The sequence below is a fragment of the Bos indicus x Bos taurus genome, chromosome 5 (genome assembly GCF_003369695.1).
Source record: "Bos indicus x Bos taurus breed Angus x Brahman F1 hybrid chromosome 5, Bos_hybrid_MaternalHap_v2.0, whole genome shotgun sequence".
NCBI classification, from domain to species: domain Eukaryota; kingdom Metazoa; phylum Chordata; class Mammalia; order Artiodactyla; family Bovidae; genus Bos; species Bos indicus x Bos taurus.
Window position 1 is genome coordinate 57372032 of NC_040080.1, and position 25912 is coordinate 57397943.

General features: G+C 42.4%; 2 protein-coding genes, 1 long non-coding RNA gene and 1 pseudogene across 20 annotated transcripts in view; 2 read left to right on the forward strand and 2 right to left on the reverse strand.

The window, feature by feature from the left end:
* Nucleotides 1–3563, forward strand: part of ANKS1B (ankyrin repeat and sterile alpha motif domain containing 1B) — a 1175033-nt gene extending 1171470 nt beyond the window's left edge. For 8 of the 16 annotated variants that reach the window (XM_027542058.1, XM_027542067.1, XM_027542068.1 and 5 more), the window contains one exon: nt 1726–1836. In XM_027542058.1, the coding sequence (XP_027397859.1) occupies nt 1726–1836 (111 nt within the window). Of the gene's footprint in view, nt 1–1709 lie in introns of all 16 variants that reach the window. The other 8 variants (XM_027542069.1, XM_027542060.1, XM_027542063.1 and 5 more) reach the window with 5 other exon arrangements.
* LOC113892765 lies at nt 2963–4642 on the reverse strand. The gene is made up of 2 exons (XR_003511122.1): nt 4146–4642; nt 2963–4064 (listed from the first exon to the last, which is right to left on the reverse strand). It is a non-coding gene; the product is annotated as an uncharacterized LOC113892765 (long non-coding RNA).
* A 13696-nt stretch (nt 4643–18338) lies between these two features.
* On the forward strand, nt 18339–23748 carry LOC113893454 (annotated as a pseudogene).
* APAF1 (apoptotic peptidase activating factor 1) overlaps nt 20560–25912 on the reverse strand; it is an 89839-nt gene continuing 84486 nt past the window's right edge. For all 3 annotated transcript variants that reach the window (XM_027542075.1, XM_027542076.1, XM_027542078.1), the window contains one exon: nt 20560–25183. In XM_027542075.1, the coding sequence (XP_027397876.1) occupies nt 25037–25183 (147 nt within the window). In that variant the 3' untranslated portion in view covers nt 20560–25036. The remainder of the gene's footprint in view (nt 25184–25912) is intronic.

The following is a 25912-nucleotide window of genomic DNA, read 5'->3' on the forward strand; positions in this document are numbered from 1 at the left end:
ACAGCTGACTACAGCTGGTCATCCAGGCCCCAGCCACACAAAGAGGCATCTCCTATATATTGTCTGTCTTACCCCACAGGAAAGCAGGTTAAATATCCAGAAATTTTCATAATATTTGGGGGACTAGCTCTAGTCTGTTGTATTGTATACATTCCCATGTGGGCTGGATAAATCTGTTCCTACCTCCATCTGACTTTTCTTTGGTCCCTGTAGACTTCTTCCAGGCGAGTATGAAGGGATGTGCACCATACGGGCTCATAGAATATTCATTTAGAAGCCTTCACTGAAAAAGATGGAACATACAGTGAATAATACTGCTGCTCTTTAACTGCCCCAAGATCCCGTCCCCCTCAGCAGGTGTCTGTGTTCCATTTCCCTCGGCCCCAGTAGTTTACTGTTGAGAATATCCTGTGATTAGACATGTGACGTTCCCCCCCACAGCCTTGTGGAGGTACAGACAGATCACATGCAGCTGAAAAGCACGAACCCCATAGCCTTCTGGCCAGCTCCCTTGTTCCAGGTTTCCTGAGCAGAGCAGCCAGGGGCACACGTGGAAACACCAAAGACAGACAGGGAGGTCTGGTGCAGAACTGCCCCAGCCCCCTCCCTGATCCGCCCCCCTATCACCATGAGAGCTTAGAACTCAAGCTTTACCCAGGCAGGGCCTGCATGACCTTGTATACACAGGCAATGAAATGGTGTTGACGTTTTCTAGCTCAGTTTGGTTCAAGGTCGAGGCTCAGCCTGACTTGGCCCTGCTCACCTCCTCACCCTCAGCTGTCTCCTCCCAGCTCCCCCTCAGCACCCTGACTGCAAACCCTCACTCCCTTCCCCTCAGGGACTCTGCGCATGCTGCTCCACACCCCCATCTTCACCAGGAAGCTTAGTTTTCCAGCTCTCCATTTGGACGTATACCTTAATTTTGAAATAATGTCTAGTTGACAGGAACGGATTGGGTGCCTATTGGTTACTGGGTTGCTGGGAGCTTGTCAACGTTAGAGGGAAACCGTAGTAAACAGAATGAAGTCCACCTTTGTGAGTGTACATTTTAGTGGCAGATGAACATATAAACATGATGTGTATGGCATAAGGATTATAAAGAAGAGAGCAGAAGAGGAGAGCAGAAAAGCTGAGGTGCTAGTTTACATGCAGTAAACTGGTGAGGAGATGACATTTGTGCCACACTCTGACATTAGGGGAGAAAGAACAAAGGTGTCTGGAGTGTATTCAGAGAGCTGATGGGCACAGAGGGCATGGGCTTGGCAGGCAGGGCCCCAAGAAGTCACTCCGAGGACTTTGGGTTTATTCTGACTCTTGAAGAAAACCAATGGAGGTTTGAGAGCTGGGTAGGACATAGCCTGGTTCATCTCCTCCAGGAAGTTCCCCTGCCTCCCAACACGGTGTCAGTGGCCTTCCTGGGTGCCCTCAGAGTGCCCTCTTCCCTTTCAAATCTCACTTCTCAGTAAAGTGTTCCTATATCCGCTCCCCACCTGTGTGCCTTCAAGAGCAAGGGCCATGCCTCAATCACCGTCCCCTTCCCCAACCCTGTGCCTTGAACACGGTTCCTATGCAGTAAACGTGATCAGAAGAACCAACAAATGGCTCACCCACCAGCATCCTGAAGTCTTGCCAGGGTGCAATGCTGATTTCCAGGCAGTGTTAGAATGCATGCGTGCACTCCTGAGCAGGTACCGTATAACAGGCATTAGCCTTTCTGTTCTAAAGCAGATCGACCCATCTGAGCAAAAGACTCTGGCCAACCTGCCATGGATCGTGGAGCCAGGACAAGAGGCCAAGCGGGGGATAAATACCAAGTATGAGACCACAATTTTCTGATACTCACCTCCTTCCCGTCCTCGTGGTGCCTTGCACGCCGAGCAGTCCCGGAGCAGGCTTTCCACCCAGCCCGGGAGGAAGACTGCTCTGTTTGTGTGGCCTTGTCATGGGCGAGAGGCCACTGGCCACTCTTGGGGACGTTCTTTCTGCACCGGTGACAGAAAGTGCAACCAAGACTTCCCAGCTGTAACCCCTGAGAGACAGAGCAGAGGTTTGTGGCTGATGCTCCCAACCCCCACTCCTGGCCACCACCCGAGGTATTTCTCATGACTCTGCCCCAACCTCGCTTTGCTGTTATTTGGGGATAACACCTTGAAAAAACACAGGGGGTCGCTTATACTGCCTAAAAGTGTAAAAATCTTGGGTTTATTTTCCACTGTCAGCCGTTTTCAAGGTAGAACAGAACTACCCCCAGAAAGCATCTCTAAAGTCATGATCTCACTAAGTATTGTTTCATGCAAGAGGACAGAAGTTACTCCCCTGATTGCCAGGGAATTCTGTTTCCCAGTTTCTATATTTGTGGATTTTATATGTAATCAACCATGTCAGATAAAGAAAATCTTTACATCTGTGGATTGATTCAAAAACCTAATGATTTAAAACAGAGGAATTTATTATGCACAGAAAAACGTGTCTTGTATTAAATATTTTTATTAAAAAGAATGTTTCACTAATGCATTGATAAGAAAACTAGGTTAGTCGTGAGGGATGTTTCTGGTTTCATTTCAAATAACTAAATTTCTCCTGCTACCACCAAGAGGGCTGCTCAGTGTGGCAGAGTACCCAGGCCATTCCCCAGAGCAGGAGATTCAGGCAGCAGACTGGCGTCTTACCGAAAGTGCTGACGCAGCCATAAGCCTGCAGAGATTTTTTTTTTTTTAATCTTCACAGTTTTAAAGAACATGTTAAAAAAAATCTAGGGCTCCTGCTGTCAAGATTTCTGTCATGGAAACCTTGTTTGAGAAAGGTATTAATAAAATTCTATTGCAAAAAAACTTTTTTTCTAGGAAAAAATAAAAAAAATAAAAAAAGAGAGATTCCAAAGTAATAAAACTTTCTTGAAACAAAATAAATAAATGTTTGCTTACTCTTTGATTAAATAAAATTTACTTACATTTCTTTAAGGTATTTTAATTTTTTAATGTCTCCGTGGAGTATTTGTATGATACCATAATGTATATTTATGTAGAATCAAATTATATAAACAGTACCAATATCATTATAGAAAAAAATAACATTTTAATGTATATTGTTCTAATCAATCACATTGTGAATCATTTTGAAGTTCATTATAGCGATATTGATAAATTGTGGGATTGTCTTAATGTTTTTTTTAATTAACCAATATTATTTTAAATCTGAGATTATCAGTTACATCATCAGTTGGTGAGTTTTGAAGACAGAAAATTTTATTTCAAACTGACAAATGTATATGGCTTTAGTTCAGTGTTAAAGAATTTTAATACAATATTAAATTACTTGAACTGAACAGTTCCTTGTATATATTTTGCCTATTCACTGTTGATATGTATGTAGTAAACTGAGAGTAAAATAACACTAAAATATGGTACCAAAAGGAAACTGTATAGGAGCAAAGTAAACAGTAGCTTTGCTGAAATGGAAACATATGTGTAAATATGCTTGGGCTTCCAGTTATAAATTTTGTAATTTTTGTCATTATTTATATCCTATTAAAAAAAAGCACATAAAATAAAATGGAAACTATACAGCTGTTGGTGCTTGGCATCATTCTGTGAGCACCTTCCCAGTTCCATTTATAGGAAAGAACCAAAGGCTTAGCCTTCTCAGCATCCATAGTTAAATGAATTTTTTTACTTGGCCAAACTGTTGAGGAAATCGGTTCACTTCCAAGTTCAGCCAGTCTTAGAAAGATGCAGTGGCCTTTACAGTTTGAATTCGGCCATAAAGCCACCACTGTCTTTGTTTAAATAGTAAAGTGGGCTGTAACAAAGAACTTCTAAAAGAGGAAGGACCACCAAACTAGATCATTTTTATAAGTTTGTCTACAGGCCTACACATTTGTCTTAGGCTGCCATAACAAAATATTGGGTGGCTTAAACAAATTTCTTACAGTTCTGGAGGTCTGGGAAGTCCAAGATCGAGGTGTGAGCAAGGTAGGTTTCATTCTAAGGGCTTTTTCTCTTGGGTTGGCTTGTTGGTGGCTGCTCTCTTGCTGTGTGCGCACAGGACCTCTCCTCTGTGTGTGCCTGCAGAGGGTGGGGGAGCACCTCTTCTTATAAAGGCACTAATCCCACCATGAGGGCCCCACCCCCAAGGTCCCACCTTACCCTGATCTCCCAAAAGCCCATCTCCAGATACGCACTGTGGAGCATTAGGACACCAGCATATAGACTGAGGGGACACAGACACATGTACCAGCTCTGGGTCAAGAGATAAAAGGGCCATGTTAGAGAGAAACTGGAAAAATCAATGATTCACATTCCATATCCTATAACTTTCAGAAGATCTCCCCACTGCTGGATCCAAGTGTGTTACTCTCCAAAACACGTGTCGAACCAATCTTGGGGCATTCCCAGCCTGATATGCAGAGGCCTACGGCTTTGAACCCCAAAAGGCTAAAACCATCCTGAAATGAGGCAACATTCACAGAGGTAGAAGGGCAGATTTCCTGATGGGAAGTTTGGGCTGGAATTTTAGACAGTAATGCTTTATCTGGGCTAATTTGGCCCCTTTTAATCTTTATTAAGGAGGTCAGCAATCCTCTTATTGAAAGTAAAAGTCACTAAGTCTTGTCTGACTCTTTTCAACCCCATGGACTATACAGTCTATGGAATTCTCCAGGCCAGAATACTGGAGAGGGTAGCTGTTCCCTTCTCCAGGGGATCTTCCAACCCAGGGATCAAACCCAGATCCCCACATAGCAGGTGGATTCTTTACCAGCTAAGGCACAGGGGAAGCCCAAGAATACCAGAGTGGGTAGCCTATCCCTTCTCCAGAGGATCTTCCTGACCCAGGAATCAAACTCAGATCTGCATTGCAAGTAGATTCTTTACCAGCTGAGCTATCAGGGAAGCCCAATCCTCTTATTATCTCAGGATTAAGATGCTTATTTGTATCAGTTATGGTCCCAGCAAGAAGAAGATGGCACCCTGCAATTGGGAGAATTTTAAGAGATTAATAAATAAATATACTTACAGAGGTGTTGGCCGCATGTAGGGAACAGTATCCCTTGTGCTGCTACAGCCTGAGGGAAAGTAGGGACAGAGGTAGCCTGTAGAGGGGGCTGCCAGACAGGTGCCACGGGCCTCAGAAAGGGAGCCTGGGTTAAAATATGCTGATCTCAGGGAGAGTGGCCAAGATGGCAGCATAGAAAGACCTGAGCTCACCTCCGCTCATGAGCACACCAGAATCACAACTATGAGCAGAACAACCATTGATAAAAAGACTGGCAACTACCAGGAAAGATCTTCTATAGCTAAAGACATAAAGAAGGAACCACAACTAGATAGGTAAGAGGGGCAGACTCGCAATATAATCAAATCCCTTTACCCACTGGGTGGGTGACCCACAAACGAGATTGATTATATTGCAGAGATTCTCCCACAGGAGTGAGTCTTGAGCCGCATGTCAGGCTCCCCTGCCCAGAGGTCTGGCACCAGGAAGACAAGCCCCCAGAGCATTTGAAATTGAAGGCCAGCAGGGCTTAACTGCAGAAGCCCCACAGGACTAGGGGAAATAGAGACTTCACTTTTAAATGGCACACACAAAATCTCACGTGCACCAGGACCCAGGGCAAGAGCAGTAATCTCATAGGAGCCTGGGTCAGACCTACCTGCTGGTGAGTGTCCTGGAGAGGTAGGGTGGAGATGCAGGGGACACCTAGCTGCAGCTCACCCTGAGGAGGCAGACATGTTGGGGAACATGCAAACAGATGAACACTGTGTTGGCAGCTGACATCTTGGCTCATTAGCACTAAGACCTGGCCTCACCCAACAGCCTGTAGGTGCCAGTGCAGAGATGCCTCAGGCCAAACAACTAACTGGGCTGGAACACAGCTTCCCACCCCCATCAGTCCAGACCCTACCATGGGAGCAGATGGGCCATGTCCAGTCCTCTAGCAGACTAACACAATCTTCAGGACCTCATACCCAACTGTTGTCAGGAAACACCATCACTCCACCACCATCACCACCAATGATCAATGAAACGAGCTCTGGGATCCCTGGGCCCTGCAGCGAGACTCTAGGAACCAGCTCTGCCTGCCAGTAATCTGGGACTAACCCCGGACCTGGCTTCACCTGCCAGTAGTGGGTAGTAGCCTTGGAGTCTTCAGGACAAAAATGACAAAAATTAAAGAAAGAATATTAAAAGCAGAAAGAGGAAAGCAACAAATAACATACAAGGAAACTCCCATAAGGGTATAAGCCGACTTTTTGGCAGGAACTCTGCAGGCCAGAGGGAGTGGCAACATGTATTTAAAGTGATGAAAGGGAAAAGCCTACGACCAAGAACACTCTACCATTTTGATGGAGAAATCAAAAGCTTTAGAGACAAAAGCTAAAATAATTTACCACCACAAAACCAACTTGATGATAAATGTTGAAGGAAGGACTCCAAATGAAAAAGCCATAACTAGAAACAAGAAAATTACAGAAGGAAAAAGCTCACTGGTAAAGGCAAATATACTGCAACAGTAGATAAGCACCCACACACAAAACTAGTAGGGAGGTTAAGTGACAGAAGTAGTAAAATCGTCTGTATCTGCAATAAGCAGTTAAGGGTACACAAAACAGTTAGATGTAAAATAGGATATCAAAAACAGTAAGCATGAGAGAAGGAGTGTACAAACACAGGGTGTTTAAAACACAGTTGAAATTAAGAGATCAGCAACTTAAAACAATCATGTTTGTTTATAGATGCTACCCAAAAGCCTCATGGAAATCACAAACCAAAAATCTATAAAAGATAAAAAGGAATTCAAACATAACACTAAAGATAGTCAAATTACCAGAGAACAAAAGAAGGGGGGAAAAGACCCATAAAAACAAATCCAAAACAATTAACAAAATGGCAACAAGAACATACATACTGATAATTATTTTAAATGTAAACAGACTAAATGTGCCAGCCAAAGGACATACACTGGCTGAATGGATAAGAAAAGTAAAATCTGTATATATGTTGCCTAGAAAAGGCTCACTTCAGGTTTAGAGACGCACACAGACTGAAAGTGAGGGGATGGAAAAAGGCATTCCACTCATGGGAAAAAATTTTTTTTAAAAGCTGGAGTAGCAATACTTGTATTAGATAAATGGACTATAAATAAAGACTGTTACAAGAGACAAAGAAGAACACTGCATAATGATGAAGGGATCAATCCAAGAAGACATAACAACGACAAATACATATGCATCCTGCACCTCAATTTATAAGGCAAATCCAGGTGGCACTAGTGGTAAAGAATCTGCCTGCCAATGCAGGAGACATAAGAAATGAAGGTTGGATCCCTGGGTCAGGAAGATCTCCTGGAGAAGGAAATGGCAACCCACTCCAGAGAATTCCATGGACAGAGGAGCCTGGCAGGCTACAGTCCATAGAGTCTCAAAGAGTCAGACACAACTGAAGTGATTTAGCAAACATGAATTAACATAAAAAAAAAAAAATCAGTGGTAATATAATAATACTAGAGGACTTTAACACCCTACTTATATCAATGGACAAGATCATCCACATAGAAAATGAATAAGGAAACACTGGCCTTAAAAATACATTAGACCAAGTGGACTTAATCAGTATTTATAGAGCATTCCATCCAAAAGCAGAAGAATACACATTCTTTTCAAATGAACATGGAACATTCTCCAGGATAGGCCACATGCTAGCCCACAAAATAAGCCTGAATAAATTTAAGAAAACTGAAATTATATCAAGCATCTTTTCCAACCACAGTACCATGAGGCTAGAAATCAACTATAAGAAAAAAACTGGAAAAACCACAATATGGGGAGGCTAAACAATATACTGTTAAACAACCCATGGACCACTGAAGGAATGTATAACTGAATCACTTTGCTGTACAGAAGAAATTAACACATTGTAAATCAACTACACTTTAATTAAATGACAAAAAAATATGCTGATTAAAGAAATCAAAGGTCACACAAACAGGCAAAGAGATAAACCATGTTCATGGACTGGAAGAAGCCATATAGTCAAAATGACTATACTACCCTGAGGCAATCTACAGAGTCAATGCAAGCCCCTTCAAGATACCCATGGCATTTTTTACAGAAGTAGAACAAAATAAATCTTAAGATTTGTATGGAGACACAAAAGACCCTAAATAGCCAAAGCAATCTTGAAAAATGGAGCTGGAGGAATCACGCTCCCTGGCTTCTGACTATACCACAAAGCCATAGTCCCCAAAACAGTATGGTATTGGAACAAAAATAGAAAGACAGATCAACGGAACAGGCTAGAAAGACCAGAAATAAACCCATGAACCTATGGTCAATTAACCTATGACAGAAAAGACTATACAGTGAAGGAAATCTCTTCAATAAACGGTGCTGGGAAAACTGGACAGCTACATGTAAAAAAAATTAAATTATAACATTCTCTAACACCTTATACAAAAACAAACAAAATGGATTAAAAACCTAAATGTGAAACTGGACAGTACAAAATTCTTAGATGAAAAAACATAGGCTGAACACTGACATAAATTGCAGCAGTTATCTTTTTCAATCTGTCTCCCAGAGTAATGGAAATACAAAACAAAATAAACAAGTGGGACCTAGTTCAACTCAAAAGCTTTCACACAGCAAGTTCAGTTCAGCTTGGTCGCTCAGTCATGTCCAACTCTTCATGGCCCCATGGACTGCAGGACGCCAGGCTTCCCTGTCCATCACCAACTCCCTGAGCTTATTCAAACTCATGTCCATTGAGTCCGTGATGCCATCCATTCTCATCCCTTGTCATCCCCTTCTCTTCCTGCACCTTCAATCATTCCCACAATCAGGGTCTTTTCAAATGAGTCAATTCTTCGCATCAGGTGGCCAAAGTATTCAGTTTTAGCTTCAGCATCAGTCCTTCCAATGAACACTCAGGACTGATCTCAATTAGGATGGACTGCTTGGATCTCTTTGAAGTCCAAGGGACTCTCGAGTCTTCTCAATCAACACAGTTCAAAAGCATTAATTCTTCAGTGCTCAGCTTTCTTTATAGTCCAACTCTCACATCCATACATGACTACTGGAAAAACCAAAGCTTTGACTAGATGGAACTTTGTTGGCAGAGTAATGTTTCTGCTTTTTAATATGCTATCTAGGTTGGTCATAACTTTTCTTCCAATGAGCAAGCATCTTTTACTTTCATCTTTTTTCATACTTTGCATCTTTTACTTTCAGATGCAGTCACCATCTGATGTGATTTTGGAACCCCAAAAAATGAAATCTCCTACTGTTTCCATTATTTTCCCATCTATTTGGCATGAAGTGATGGGACCAGATGCCATGATCTTAGTTTGCTGAATGTTGAGCTTTAAGCCAACTTTTTCACTCTCCTCTTTCACTTTCATCAAGAGGCTCTTTATTTCTTCGCTTTCTGCTATAAGGGTGGTGTCATCTGCATTTCTGAGGTGATTGATATTTCTCCCAGCAATCTTTATTCCAGCTTGTGCTTCATCCAGGCCAGCATTTCTCATGATGTACTCTGCATATAAGTTAAATAACAGGGTGACGATATACAGCCTTGATGTACTCCTTTCCTGATTTAGAACCAGTCTGTTGTTCCATGTCCAGTTCCAACTGTTGCCTCTTGACCTGCATACAGATCTCTCAGGAGGCAGGTCAGGTGGTCTGGTATTCCCATCTCTTGAAGAATTTTCCAGTTTATTGTGATCCACACAGTCAAAGGCTTTGGCATAGTCAATAAAGCAGATGTTTTTCTGGAACTCTCTCATTTTTTCAATGATCCAACAGATGTTGGCAATTTGATCTCTGGTTCCTCTGCCTTTTCTAAATCCAGCTTGAACATCTGGAAGGTCATGGTTCACATACTGTTAAAGCCTGGCTTGGAGGATTTTGAACATTACTTTGCCAGCAAGTGAGATGAATGCAATTGTGCAGTAGTTTGAACATTCTTTGGCATTGCCTTTCTTTGGGATTGGAATAAAAACTGACCTTTTCCAGTCCTGTGACCACTGCTGAGTTGTCCAAATTTGCTGGCATACTGAGTGCAGCACTTTCACAGCATCATCTTTTAGGATTTGAAATCGCTCAACTGGAATTCTATCACCTCCACTACCTTTCTTTGTTTGTAGTGATGCTTCCTAAGGCCCACTTGACTTCACATTCCAGGATGTCTGGCTCTAGGTGAGTGATCACACCATTGTGATTATCTGGGTCATGAAGATCTTTTTTGTGTAATTCTTCTGTGTATTCTTGCCACCTCTTCTTACTATCTTCTGCTTCTGTTAGGTCCATACCATTTCTGTCCTTTATTGTGCCCATTTTTGCATGAAATGTTCCCTTGGTATCTCTAATTTTCTTGAAGAGATCTCTAGTCTTTCCTATTCTATTGTTTTTCTCTGTTTCTTTGCATTGATCACTGAGGAAGTCTGTCTTATCTCTCCTTGCTATTCTTTGGAACTCTGCATTCAAATGGGTATATCTTTCCTTTGCCTTTCGCTTCTCTTCTTTTCATAGCTGTTTGTAAGTCCTCCTCAGACAACCATTTTATCTTCTTGCATTTCTTTTTCTTTTTCTTGCACAGCAAACGAAACCATAAACAAGCTAAAAGAAAAAACATGGAATGGGGGAAAATATATGCAAAATATAAATTGATGTAACAAGGAATTAATTTCCAAAATATACAAAAGACTAACTCAATATCAAAAAACAAACAACTTGATCCCAAAAAAAAAAAAAAGGGCAGATGGCCTAAATAAACATTTCTTCAAAAAAGATATAGATGGAATAGGCACATGAAAATAGTTCAACATCACTAATTATTAGAGAAACGCAAATCAAAACTACAATGAGGAATAGTCTCACACCAGTCAGAATGACCATCATGAAAATGCCTACAAATAATAAATTACTGGAGAGGATGTGGAGAAAAGAGAATCCTCCTACACCATTGATGGGAATGTAAATTGGTGCAGTCACTATGGAAAAAGCATGGAAGTTCCCTAAAAAACTAAAAGTTACCATATGATCCAGCAATCCCACTCCTGGGCATTTATTGGGAAATATAAGAACTAATTCAAAAAGATACATGCACCCCAATGTTCACAGCAGCAATATTTACAATAGCTAAGACATGGAAGCAACCTAGATGTTCATCCACAGATGAATGGATAAAAATTATATGATACACACACACACACACTGGAATATTACTTGGCTACAAAAAAAAAAGAATGAAATAATGCCATTTGCAGCAACATGGATTTTTTATTTTCCTTTTTAGGTGGAGAGAGGCATACCATATGGCTTGTGCAATGTTAGTTCCCCAACCAGGGATCAAACCCAGGCCCACAGCAGTGAAAGCACAGAGTGCTAACACTGGACCACCAGAGAATTCCCTGTGACAACATGGATAAACACAGAGATTATCATACTAAGTGAAGTCAGACAAAGACAAGCATCTTATGATATCGCTTATATGTAAACTCTAAAAAATGATACATATGAGCTTATTTACAAAACCAAAACAGACTTACAGACATAGCAAACTTATGGTTACCAAAAGGGAAAGGGATAATGGGATTAACAGATATACACTATATATAGAAAATAAACAACAAGGACAGGGAGCTACATTCAGTATCTTGCAATAACCTCCTATGTGATGGAAAAAGTGTATCTATGTGTGTGTATATACCTACTGAATCACTTTGCTGTACACCTGAAACTAATGCAATGTTGTAAATGAATGATACTCAAGTTTAAAAAAAAAAAAGAAAAAATACCCGGATGTCACTCTCCACCCTCCACCCTGCATTACCTGAACCAACTGGAAGCCACAGGGCAAGGTGCCCATTGATTTAGTCTACACAAGGCACCACTAGTCACACAACAGGGCAGGCAGAGGGAGGAAAGTCTGGGGCACAAACAGAAGACAGCGAGCCCGTGTATTAAAGGGATTTGCACTTAATTTTCTTGAAGGGGGAATCTGAGACACTGGCAACTGAAATATCCATGGGGGGTGGAGACATTTGAATGTTGGTATTATTCCAAAAAAGACTTCAATTCTTTTACTTCATTTATTTTTTTTCTTAAATGATAGTCTATGATAAATTTGGGTAAATGAACCCAATGAAAATTATGTCTAGTTAGTTCATTAATAAGTCATGGAAGTGAGTTTTCTCAAGACATACCAGATTTTCTGCTGAAATACTTGGAATATTGCTAGTGCATATAATGTTTGGATATCATGGGGCAGAAGACAGGCTTAGATGGAGAACACATGGCCAAATTCTCAGAAATCAGTGAAAATTCATACTTGGACCCCAAGCAGCATTGCTCCTAAGCTATTTCTGAAAAGAAATAAAAGTTTGATAAGTGGGCTAGCCACCAGAGTTCTTTTTCCACAGAACTGGAATACCATGACCATGTTCATAAGTCTGTATGGAAGGCCCCCCCCCCTTTTTTTTAAGACATTAAGTTTTTCAGTTCTCTTTTTATATAACTATTCACTAAGTATGTTTCCTATGAAAATTAAGCAACCTGACGGTTATAAACACATTTCTTAAAACTTGGTAACCAGCCATCACAGGCCCACAGAATCTTCCTGAACCTAGGCTCCATCAGCCTCTTCCACACTCCATCCAGCTGGCCCCAGCAACTGGGTCCTGCTTCCCAGAAAAAGGAATTTCATTAGGTCTACTGCCCAATCACCATTCTGCATCCTGTGAGATCCCATTTAGTACTCAAGAGCCAGGACTTATTTTTGCAGTGGAATTAACCCAAAGACTTTGGTGCTGACCTGGGAAATGCCAGTTCCACTTAACTGCTTCCTGTCTTCATCTCAAGTCAATCCTCTGACCAAAAGCTCACTCTGTACTCACCACAGCTCCATTTCACTTAGAGTTGGTAGTGCAAAGATGATTATTCCCAGCTCAACACAGGGTACTCTGTATGTCACTCATAAATAATCATAGCTACAAATTATCATCCAAACAGTTTCTGTTTTTCTCTCCAAAACCCAGGAGACCTATGTTTGTAAAAGCCACATGGGCATTTTAACTTTCCAAGCATGATTAATGACTGGTGATGTAAAGACTTACACACACCAGATTGAAATAGAGATTCTCTATTTGACGGCTCCAGGAGGGTTACCCCAGCCGAAGGTGGCAGTGCAGCCACTGAGGTCTACAGACAGCCAAGGAGCTGTTACTTCACAAGCCCAAAGGCACTAACTAACATGCATCTTGCAAGTCCTACCATTTAGGAAAGCTTGGAGTGATGTCTCAGTACTGAGATTAAGAGTGAACCGACATGGAGCCACTCTTAAGAACCAAAGTCAGTTCACAACATGGTAATAAAAGCCATTCAGGTGCTTCTCTGGTGGTCTAGTGGTTAAGAATCTGCCTGCCAATGCAGAGGACATGGGTTCGAGCCCTGGTCCAGGAAGATCCCACATGCAGCAGAGCAACTGATCTAGCGCTCTACAGCACACAACTACTGCAGCCTGTGCACTTAGAGCCCACACTTGGCAACAAGAGAAGCTATCCAATGAGAAGTCCATGCACTGCAACTAGTGAAAATCCTGCACAGCAACGGAGATCTAGTGCAGCCAAAAATAAATAAAAACACATAAATCTTTAAAAAAGAAAAGCCATTCAAAGCTATCCATCATCAATACTCAGTTGTCCTCTGGATGTCTCGGTGCCTCAATCAAATGCCCAAAAGCTGCTCCCTGGGAGGTCTGCAGTTCTCCTCCTTGTTGCCTCCTGTCAGTAAGACAGGTGATCAGGGAAGCTGAGATGCCCCCAAGTAAGAAGCAATATCAGGGCTTCCCAGGCAGCACTAGGGGTAAAGAACCTGCCTGCTAACACAGGAGCCATAAGGGACTGAGGTTCGATCCCTGGGTCAGGAAGATCCCCTGGAGGAGAGCATGGCAGCCCACTCCAGTATTCTTGCTTGGAGGATCCCCAGGTACAGAGGAGCCTGGTGGGCTACAGTTCATAGGATTGCAGAGTCAGACACAACTGAGACAACTTATCTCACACATACAAGAAGCTGTTTTCTGACCTTTGACAGGCTGATTTCTCTCCACTCCTTAAAAATACAGTTTTCTGAGATAAAAACAAAAACCAAAAAGCCCAATATGCTAGTGTTGAGTCAGGCAGTATCAAGAACTAAATTCGGGGACTAGTATCAAAGACCAGAAATAAGACTCTCTTAAAACAAGGGAGGGGAGACTTCCCAGGGATCCAGTAGTTAAGAATCCACCTTGCAATGCAGGGTATGCAGGTTCAACCCTTTGTCAGGGAACTAGGATCCCACATACCTCAGAGCAACTAAGCCACAACTAAGACCTAAGGCAACCAAATAAATAACTTTTTTTAACAAAGGGAGGGGTTGAATTTCTTCTCATGTAATATGAACTTCAGAGATAAATAGTACAGGGCTGGAATAGCAGCTCCACAATTATCATCAAAATCCCAAGTTCCTTCTGTATTTCTATTCTGCCATCCTTAGCTAGGGGCATCCATCTGCAAAGTCACCTCATGAGCACAATAGCTGCTGGAGCATCATTCAGCATATCCACATTTCAGACAGAAAAAAAGATGGTAAGGACCAAAGGGCTCCTGCCTCACAACTGAGTAAGGCAATCTTTCAGGAGCTTTCCTGGAAGTTTCACCCTACAAGTTCTGCTAACATCTGCTAACATCTCTGCTTAATCCACCACCCCAAGATAAGCAGTTAGAAAATATATCTATTGTAGATTTTAGCTGAGCACACTGAAGCTGGCAAGAATACAGCAGTTGTTAGGAAAAGGGAGAGACTGAATATTAGGGTGGCCACTGACAGTATCTACCACAATGGTAATGTCACAGTGCTAGGTAAAAGGTGAAAGAAGCAGACACAGGTGAAATACCTAGATAGAGAAATCAGTGACTGGAGGAGGAAATGACAATAATTCAGCCTTGGCAGAGTCATTCTGTAAGCTAGCCATCAAATCCAAGCAGGAAACATCCCCCTGAGCTGTGTTAATATGCACACCAAACGTCTGTGCTGCTGAGGACATTCCATTCCTGAGAGAGTCACGACAGAGCATGTGTAGAGAGCACGCTGCAGAAGCAGACATCACAAGCACAGCCAGCTGTAGCTCAAGAGTGAGACTGGCAACGGGTTGGTAGGCCATCCAGGGCGAGAGCTGAGGGTACAAGCTCTCAACCACGGCTGTACTGTAGAGTCACCTGGGGGAACTTTCAAAAATATGGATGCCTGGGTCCCATCTCTGGGGATTTTGAGTTAACAAGGTCTGGAGTGAGACCTGGGTTTGAGGTTTTATACAGCAAAGTATGATAAGTTTCTGCAACCAGTCCATTCTAAAGGAGATCAGTCCTGGGTGTTCAGTTGACTCATTGGAAAAGACCCTGATGCTGGGAGGGATTGGGGGCAGGAGAAGGGGACGACAGAAGATGAGATGGCTGGATGGCATCACCGATTTCATGGACGTGAGTTTGAGTGAACTCTGGGAGTTGGTGATGAACAGGGAGACCTGGCGTGCTGCAACTCATGGGGTCACAAAGAGTCGGACATGACTGAGTGACTGAACTGAACTGACTGATGCTAAGTTTCACTCCTGTAGACCAGGTCCTCCAGATCCCCTGAGAAGCTGGGCAGCCCACAGAGAAGTTCCCCACATCTGAGGCTCCCTTGAAAATAGTGCCTTGAGAAGATTAAACAATTTGCTGAAGCCCACACAGCTGGGACGGTAGGACAGCCAGGATCTGAACTTGGATCCATTTGACAGGTCAAAGCAAAGCCGCTGGATCAAGGTCTTTTTTCCAATCTCAATCCCAATCCTCCACCACTTGATGTGTGCAGGAATATCCCAGAAAGTCTGGAACAGCTTTCCTGCTGAGCAAGGTCTGTCTCTGGGAGCTAACAGCCACGAGGACAGATCCACCAGGAGGGAGAGATATCTGGAGAGAGGCATGCTCTACAGAGCAAAAGCCACACAATCCCAGTCTGCAAACCAAGGAAGTGTGGGCAGCAAAGCAAGAGGGGTGGCAACCGGGACAAAAGATGACTAACACTGCTGAGACCTGTGTCAGATGTCTGACATATTTTTCAAACCTCACAAAAACCTGTCACTTAAATGCTGTCATCCCTAGTGACAAAGGAGGAAACTGAGGCTCTGAGAGTTGACACCTTTTCAAATGAAAGGAAAAAGAAACAAACGAAATCAAGATGGCAGAAGAAACGTAAGTGTCCACTAACCCTAGGGCTGCTGCTAATTTGAAATGAACCCCCTAAAAACTTCAAAGTAGAATCAGGTTTCTCCACGGAGCAGGTCACAGTGGGGCCACCACCTATCTTGCCAAGTGCTGGCAAATCCAAAGCCACTCCCCACCTCCCAACCTCTGCTGTTCCTTCGGCCTCATCAGAACAGCCCCTGATGCTTTTTCAAAGAGCCATCCCTATAGGCACAGGGATGGATTGCCAGGATAGCAAAGGGGCAGAGGGGGAAGCTCTTCAGGAGTAGGGACTACCTCCGATATCATCTGTGGGAGCTCAGGACTCAAGACCAGTCATGCACAACCTCTGAGTGAATGAGTGAAATGAACAATGAATGAAGTGCAGAGCTGAAATGCTGCTCCTGGATCCTCCAGCCCAGGGGCTGTGGAGGAGGCTGATGACTGACCAAGACCACAGCTCTACCCCTTGGTTGTGGGCTCTGGTGACTTGACCTCTCTGCACCTGTTTCCACATCTAGAAAACATGTAACACCTTACAGCCTTGTTGTTAGGATTTAATTAAATAATGTGTGAAAAATGCCAGCATGGGGCCTGACACATAAAAGGCCCTAAAAAACAACAGTAGCTCCTTTTTCCTTCCTCCTAGAAAGGATTTATGTCTCAGAGAGTCATTTGATAGAGTATAGCAAATAAATCAGAAATGAGAAATACAGACCTCCTAAGTCTTCCCCAGCTGCTGAACTGCACACTGACCCTAGCCTGCGTTTCATCTCCCATGAACCCAAGAGGATCCACTCCCAGCTGAAACACTCAATGTGTAGCTTAGTGAGTCTGGGTATTTCCATAAAGAAATCAGGTTTAGATTCCGTCCCTGGCCTTAACTTCTGGGGGATGTAGTTCTTCCCCTTTATACTAGGACTGTAGCGTCTGCAAAGGCACTCAACTACTGTGAAGATAGGGAACTTCCCTGGTGGCTCAAATAGTAAAGTATCTGCCTGCAATGCAGGAGACCTGGGTTCGATCCCTGGGTCAAGAAACTCCCCTAGAGAAGGGAATGGAAACCCACTCCAGTATTCTTGCCTGGAGAATTCCATGGACAGAGGAGCCTGGCAGGCTATAGTCCATGAGGTTGCACTCACCCACTGGATGTTTCCTGGTCAATCAGATGCTCAAAAACACCAAACCCAAACTCAGGTATAGAATGCTCTCTCAAGATACTCATTCTAGTCCTGGTGATGAGAAATTACAGAGAAATTTTCTTTCACTTCCATGTGGTTAAGTAGTTCTGAGGGCCTGACGTCAAAATGAATTTACAATGAACATGAGCGACTCATTTTCCTGAATCATAACTGAAACGAAGATGTCCCAAGTCTTGTTCTAGTCACAATGTCATCTGACTCAGCAGTAAGTCCCTGCTGATGTCAAGTGACTTCAAAGGGCTGGTCTCTAACGAACCCCATGTGTGACACAAATTCTTCTGCTCCTGCCCTGTAGTCTTGGGCTTCCCTGGTAGCTCACATAGTAAAGAATCTGCCTGCAATGCAGGAGACCCAGGTTTGATCCCCGGACTGGGAAGATCCCTGAAGAAGGGAATGAACCCACTCCAATATTCTTGCCCAGAGAATTCCATGGACAGAGGAGCCCAGCAGGCCACAGTCCATGGAGTCACAAAGAGTCAGACATGACTCAATGACTAACACTTTCACTTTCATATCTATAGTCTGAAGGACAGGGGTTACAAGCAAGGGAATCCATTCAAGTGACCATCTTCAGAGACTAAGAGTTCTTAGAAAACCATTTCTCCTTCTCTAAAAGTTGGTAAGTAAATATAATAACAACACAGAACATATGTTGAATAGATCACCATACTTGCCAACTGAAACACTCCAGGGATATGTTTATTCATTTTATATAATCTGGAAGCAAATCTTTTTTATTGAAGTAAAATTTTACTTTTGCCTAACGATGCTTCACAATCAAGTGCCAAATTAAAACAGGAAGATAAAGAAAATGCTGGTGATGTGATACATCTTGACAGCCTTGTGACATCCTAGTGCAGAGGGAGAACAAAGAACGCACTATGGGCATGAGGGTATCCGAGAATTCCAATCACTCAGCAAAGAGGTGCTCAGGCACCAACTGAAGCTGGGCTTCCAGCAGACTGGAATGAAACACCTGGCAGACCTGGCTTTTGTGGAGTTTGTGATCTAATGGGGGCTCCACTAAGCAAACAGTACAGGGCAATAAAATCCATGACAGAGAAAAGAGGGGGCTACAAGAGGACAGGGGAGCCTTCAGCAGAAGGGTTATCTCAAGGAAAAAGACAAGGAGGAATTAGGAACAAAAACCAGGTTGGGGAGGGGCAGTGTAGAAGTGAGAACAGCTACAAAAGCTACAGAAGCAAGAGAACACAGCAGGTCCAGGGTTTTAAAGAGAAGTGACACGATAAGATGAGCAGTCTGGAAAGATCACTCAGAGGCAGGACTGCTAGGAGAGAGCACAACTAGGGAAGTGCCTGCTGCCACATGAAAGCTGAAGAGACCCAAATAACATCAAGGAATGTGCAGTGAGCACTTTCTTGGTCCAAGCACTGATACACTAAGTACTTCATGAACATTCTTATTAGATCCTTACAACAATCCTGAGGAGGAACTTCTACAGATGAGACAACTGCTGGTATTTTATTCTCTCATTTCCCCAATTTTCCCCAAAAACTAAAATGTGTTTGTTGCCTTCACTGCTGCTTAAAACAGTACAAGGCACAGTAGATACTCAAGGCATAGAGGATGAGACAGGTGGCTGAATGAACCAATAAAGCAATCTTACCCGAGAGCACAGAGAGTGAAGGACCCCATGCCCACTGCACTTACCACACTAGGTTGCAATTGTTAGTCTCTGCTGGTCCTTCTCCGTCTCATATGCTGGTCCCTCAGCTCACCAACCTCCAGACTGTGCCGAGCTCAAAACAGGGCTTTCTTCTGTCTTATCTACATCCATTTCATTGAATCTCATCCCATGGTTTTAAATACCATCAATTGGCTGATGACTCTCAGCTTTTTATCTCCATCAGAGACTTCCCCTCATGAACTCTAGACCTTTTTTTTCAGTGGGGGGTAGGGATGGGGGAGGAGGATGGAGTGCAGCCCGAGAGATCTTAGTTCAGCAGTTAGGATCAAAGCCCTAGTTCACCAACTAGGGCTCACAGCAGTGAAAGCTAGACCACCAGGAATTCCCTCCAGACCCTTTTCTTCAATCACTTACTCAACATCACTTGGCTGCCTAACACTCACCTCGAACTTACTTTGTCCGAAAGTCAGCTCCTTTCTCTGCCTTCTCATCTCAGTCAAATGGCAACTATATTCTTCCAGTTGCTCAAGTCAGAGGCCAACACGTTGGTATTGTTCTTGACTTGTCCCTCTCAAACCTTTATCTGCTCCATCAGCAACTCTTATTAACACTTACCTTTAAAATGTATCCAGAATTCAGCTTGTCACAGCCTCTACTACTGCCACACCCAGTCTGGCCGCCTTCATTTTGCCCAAATTATTGTAAAAGCTTCTCAGTGGTCTCCCCAATTCCCTCCCTGCTTTTTTGATTCTCAACTGCCACGTTTATGTCGAATGCCTCCACTGTTCACAGTCCTGTGCTGGCTCCTGTCTCAGGCGAGACGTCCTCGCCCTGGCCTGGGAGACCCCCTGAAGAGCTGGCTGCATCTCCTACTGTGCTCCGGCTCTGTCTTCTCTGGCCACAGTGGCCCCCTTGCCTTTGCTGGAGCAGACCAAGCCATCCCAATGTCAAGCCTTCGTACTTGCTGTATCCTCACTTGGGGACACTCTCCAGACACCTGCCTGACTCACTACCTCACCTTTGAGGTCTCAAGTGCCACCCCCTGAATGAGCAGCCCCCCTGTAACTGCAACCCTCCTTCTCCCTATTCACATACAAGCTAATCACTAAATTTGACTTTTTGTCTGTGTCTCCTGAGCCCCCAACTGCAAGACGGCAAGGACTCTACTTGGCTCACTGTTATATCCCCAATACTAACAAAATTGCGAAGCACAGGGCAGATCTCAATAAATATATACTGAATGAAAGAAGGAATGAATGAATTCTCTTCTTTACAGGATCTTCTCCGTGCTGGCCACACTGGGCATCAGAGACAAACTGAAGAGACAGAAAATTTCAATAGAACTGCATTACACCCAATAAGGCATAGAGGCTGATGGCTTTAATTTGAAGAATCTCCCATATGTGTTTTCTGATCAAAAAAGAACAAGCAAGGAGTCTGAAATAATCTGAAAATGCTTTTCAAAAATATTTTAGGAATTTTATTATAAAATTTTTAATTCATGTATTAAAATGTATACCAAGGCAAAAAAATCATGTAAGCATATCACAAATACAAAACAGTTTTCAAAACATACCCAATGTAAAAAACACACACACACACACACACAAAATACAATGTATTTCCAATTAAAAAACAATAATAATAAAGCAAGGAGAAATGTTTGAAAAATGCTCATCCAAAAGTAAAAACAAAAACCCTCCCCTTGACTGGCCACTTAAGCTGCCTTGAAAGGCTCTTCTTCTTCCCTCATGTTACCTGGTCTTTCTTGTTATTTTTCTTTTTATTTGTAAGATAAGGGCCAATCAAGGCATTTTTAAAGGCATATCTGTTGCTATACTTTCATAGTCAAGTGACTTAATTCCAAAAGTTATAACTTATACTCTGAGCTATAAACAGAGAGTTCCTAAACACTGTATGTAAATCAAATTATGATTTGGGTACTCTACAAAGAACATGCCACTACAGAAATTTTCTTTTATGAAATTGAGATTTTCACATCACATTTGCTTATGTCACAGTAAGTCCATAATCAGTTCCTCAACCCACCATAAAACAAAAAAAAACAAAAACAAATCTAATCAAAGTATTTTATTCACTCTACTTACGGTTCCCTCAAGTGCTAAATAGGAACATCTAATCTAAAATACATCTGGAGTGGTCTATCCCCCTACCCGCCCCACATCTACTAATATGCACCAACAACAGAAACTGGCTCAATGCTTGCCTACTATTAAAGCTGATATTCACTTGATTTAGTTCTTGTTGCAGCAACAAAAATTTTTGAATTTTGTCTTTTTATGTAAGAACCACATCTATTACTAACACTTAACAATATATTTCAGGGAAAATGTTTGGATTTAAGCTGCAAATAAAATTCCTAATCAGGAGGTCAAAAAAGCTAGTTACTGATATTACTGATATGCTTTTCCCTGTCAAAAACTATCTTTGAGTGCTGGCAGTGTCCACATTTGCTGTGCATTAGGATACTTTGACCTCTGCACTGACAAGATCAACTTTACACCTGGGCTGCAGTTAGTCACCCCACACACTCACTGGATTATATTGAAGGGCAGTTTCCCAAGACAGTCCCAGCTGCTTGGCCACCATCTAAACCTCCTGATGAAGAACACAGGCCTAAGGATGCTGACACAGGAAGTGTGTGACATGAAGTCTGAGGGTCAGGCCACTGTCATCCAGTAGCTGGAGCAGACCATTGAGGATCTGAAGACCAGGATAGCTAAGCTGGAGAAGCAATACCTCGCCCTAGAGGCGGGTCTGGAAGCCCTCAGGTTGGGTGAAAATGACGTCGGATATGAAAGGACTGTACAGGCCAGGTCCATCCAGACATCCTCGATGGAAGAGGGTGGTGTGCTGGCGCTTCCTCCTGGGGAGGCCCCACCAGTGGGCCCCCACCCTTGACTGCACATGGAGAATCAGTGGAGCTGCCCTTGCCTTCAGGACCTCAGACCAAGTTCTGCTCAGAAATCTCTTTGGTCGTGTCTCCAAAGCGAGTATCAGTTCAGCTTGATGGACAGCCATCCCTCCAGCCTCCACCGCCTGCATTCCTTCCCTGGTCTGACAGTCACAGACAGGCCAGAGATGCCTGTACTTCACTTATTTGGGAAAAAATTGAAGAGCCATCCACAGATTCACCCAAAAGCCATCCAAAAGACCTCAGAAAACTCAAGAAAGACCTGAGAGCCTGTGAAGTTGAAGCGGGGAAAGTTTACCAAGTGTCCTCAAAAGAGCACATTTAGCCTTTCAAAGATAACATGGAACAATTTCTTATTCAAGCTAAAATTGACCAAGAAGCAGAGAAGAACTCACTGACAGAGACTCATAAGTGCTTTTTGGAGACTACAGCCTGTTTCTTCATGAGACCAAAAACTGGAGAGAAGGAAGTGTCCCCAAATGTTTTCTTCAGTATCTGGCATGAATTTGAGGAATTGTTTTCTAAATATACTGTCAAGGAAAGGAAGAAACCCATTTCTGGCACCATCACAAAGACCATGGCTAAGTTGTCAAGTTACTAAGCAACAAAAGGTCTCAAAGCAGTTGGAATATCGATGTCTAGCCTTCACTTAGATATGAAAGATACACAACATGCTGTGGTGAACTTGGACAATTCTGTGGTTGACCTAAAGACCCTTCAAGCTCTCTATGAGAATAGATATGCACAGTCAGTTGAACTGGAAAAAACTGAAAAGCATATTCAGTCCTCCAAAGACAAGGAAAACGCCAAGTCTCTGGACAAACCTGAGCAGTTCCTTTATGAACTGTCACTAATCCCCAACTTTCAGAGTGAGTCTTTTGCATCCTGTTTCAGTCCACATTTTCAGAAACCATTTGCTCAATTCGGTGCAAACTGGAGCTGCTACAGAAGTTGTGTGAGACATTAAAACATGGCTCAAGGGTTATGCAGGTTTTGGGTTCGGTTCTTGGCTTTGGCAACTACATAAATGGTGGAAATAAAACTCGGGGACAGGCAGACGGTTTTGAATTAGATATTCTCCCAAAGCTGAAAGATGTTAAAAGCAATGACAATAGCAGAAGCCTGTTGTCACATATCATGTCATATTATATTTGCAATTTTGATGAGGATGCTGGGAAAGAACAGTGTGTGTTTCCACTGCCCGAATCCCAGGACCTCTTTCAGGCCTCGCAGATGAAGTGTGAAGATTTTCAAAAAGACCTCAGAAAACTCAAGAAAGACCTGAGAGCCTGTGAAGTTGAAGCAGGGAAAGTTTACTAAGTGTCCTCAAAAGAGCACATTTAGCCTTTCAAAGATAATATGGAACAATTTCTCATTCAAGCTAAAATTGACCAAGAAGCAGAGGAGAACTCAATGACAGAGACTCATAAGTGTTTTTTGGAGACTACAGCCTATTTCTTCACGAGACCAAAAATTGGAGAGAAGGAAGTGTCCCCAAACATTTTCTTCAGTATCTGGCATGAATTCAGCTCTGACTTTAAAGACTTTTGGAAGAAAGAGAACAAACTTATTCTACAAGAAGAGTAAAACAAACTGAAGAGGTGTGTAGGCAGAAAAAGGGAAAATCACTCTATAAAATAAAATCAAGACATGACTCTGGAATTAAAGCAAAAATAAGCATGAAAACCTGACCAATGAAAAGCAGAACAAAAATGAGTCACTGCAGCTGCTTCCATCGTCCTGTCTCCTTTAGTCCCTCCATGTGTATATGAACTTCAATGATATAATGGGGCATTTAACAGAGATTGCTATGTGCAATACTGTATTTAGTGTTTCTATTTTTTCTAGAATGTTAATTTATATGAAAATAAAATACATAAAAAAAAAGAAAAACTATCTTTTCTAATTTCTTTTTTTAATTAACTTTCGAGGGAGAGAAAGGAGGAGGAAGAGAAGGGAAGGAAAACAGACTGGCTGGGAGGTTAAAGGTGACATCTTCCAGTCACAATGACTCTTCCAGTATGGTGTAGAAAACCAGAGAATTCTCTTGAAATTCGCTAAGAGAACAGCACTGGCAATGCCATTCATCTAAAAATAAATGGAATTTAGAAGAAAATTATTATTAACTATTTTCTGTATCTTAGAAGAAGTCTGTTGTTAAAACTTATGATTAAAATTAGCTCCTCCTCAATTATTCCAATTTACTAACATTTAAATATGGAACAATTACTTTTAAGAAAAGAGAGAAAGTGAGGATTAAGAAAGGTTAAGTTCAGTCAAGCAGGAAGTCTGGTACATAAAAAATCAGACAGAGCAGGAGAGGCCCAGTCCAGAGACTGACAGAGTCCAGGTCCAGCCTGGGGCTGCCACAAGCTAAGGAAAAAAGGAAGACCGACAAAATCTACTCTCTACAGCATGCATAACATTTGCTTCACAGAGAGAACTTTGAAACCTAAGACTCACTTATCAAGAGAATTAAAGAAAATTTTGCAAACTGTGCACATAGACACAATATTTTGAAAGCAAATTTTAAGGTGTGTAAATAGGCTCAGAGATTATATTTGGGAGAAGTATATACCCCCTTGGGGTGTGGTTCAGAAAGCAGGCTACCACCACCCTGAGGCATGGCCTGCACCAATGATAGTATTAAAATATATATATTTCCTTCCAATTATTTTCATTATTATGTCAACCAATTTGAATGTAGCAAGGGAGAATTTTACCAATGGTATAACTAGGTACATATTTACATTTTCATTTGCATCTTAAGGACGAACTGTTAAAAAATGATGGTGATTATGAAAAACAAGATTAAAGGCATGTCCATTTGGGAAAAATTACATTAATATTATTCATCCAACCACAAACACTTTTGTAATGAATGCAATACTACAAAACAATTCACAGCTTTATAAAAGTTAAAGTACAGAGTTTCATTAGGATTTTTTTCCAATTCAAAATTAAAAGAGGTCAACTTACATCACCACTTAACTATTTTACTCTAAAATCTTTAGAATATATAAAATACCAAGATTATCAACAGTCACATATGTTTTGAAGTCAGGGGACACGTGTATTTTCTTAAGATTGGTTCCGTTTGTGTAGAAGGTCTGTGAGGATTCCCCAGTGACAACATTCCACCACTGTGCAGAGAAAAACAAAATTCTTATTAGGCTGGTAATTACAGTGTGAGACAATCTGCAGTGCCAACAGGATCCTTCGCCCCTGCCCCTCCTACTCCCAAATTTAAGCTAATGCCAGGAAAGATGTCTATAGATAGTTTAATGCTAAATACAGTATCATCAACCCAGTCTGCCTTTCATGATTAGCCCTGGTGAGTGCCTCACAGCAACCCCACACCTAACTAACCCCCTTGTAAGGCAAAATGGAGAAACACACAGCCTACTCAAAACTGCAGACACAGGCTACCTAGAGCCCATTACAGCCACAGCTGGACTGAATTCTGTCTGCATGTCCTCAGTAGAATGGCAAGAACAATCCTCTATGTAGTCAAGTAGTCTTGACTACTCATAATATGAGCTGCAGAACAGAATAGGTTCTCTCTACTGAATCCTTTCACCAGGAGTGATTCAAGAGCCCATGACCAAATTTTTTATTTGGGCTTCCCTGGTGGCTCAGTGGTAAAGAATCTGACTGCCAATGTAAAAGACACAGGTTAGATCCCTGATACAGGAAGACCCCACATGCCTCGGAGCAACGAAGCCACAACTCTTGAGCCTGTGCTCTGGAGCACAGGAGCCACAACTACTGAGCCCACGTGTCATAGAGCTGGTGCTCCGCAGCAAGAGAAACCACAGCAATGAGAAGCCCATGCGTTGCAATTAGACAGCAGGCCCTGCTCACCACAACTA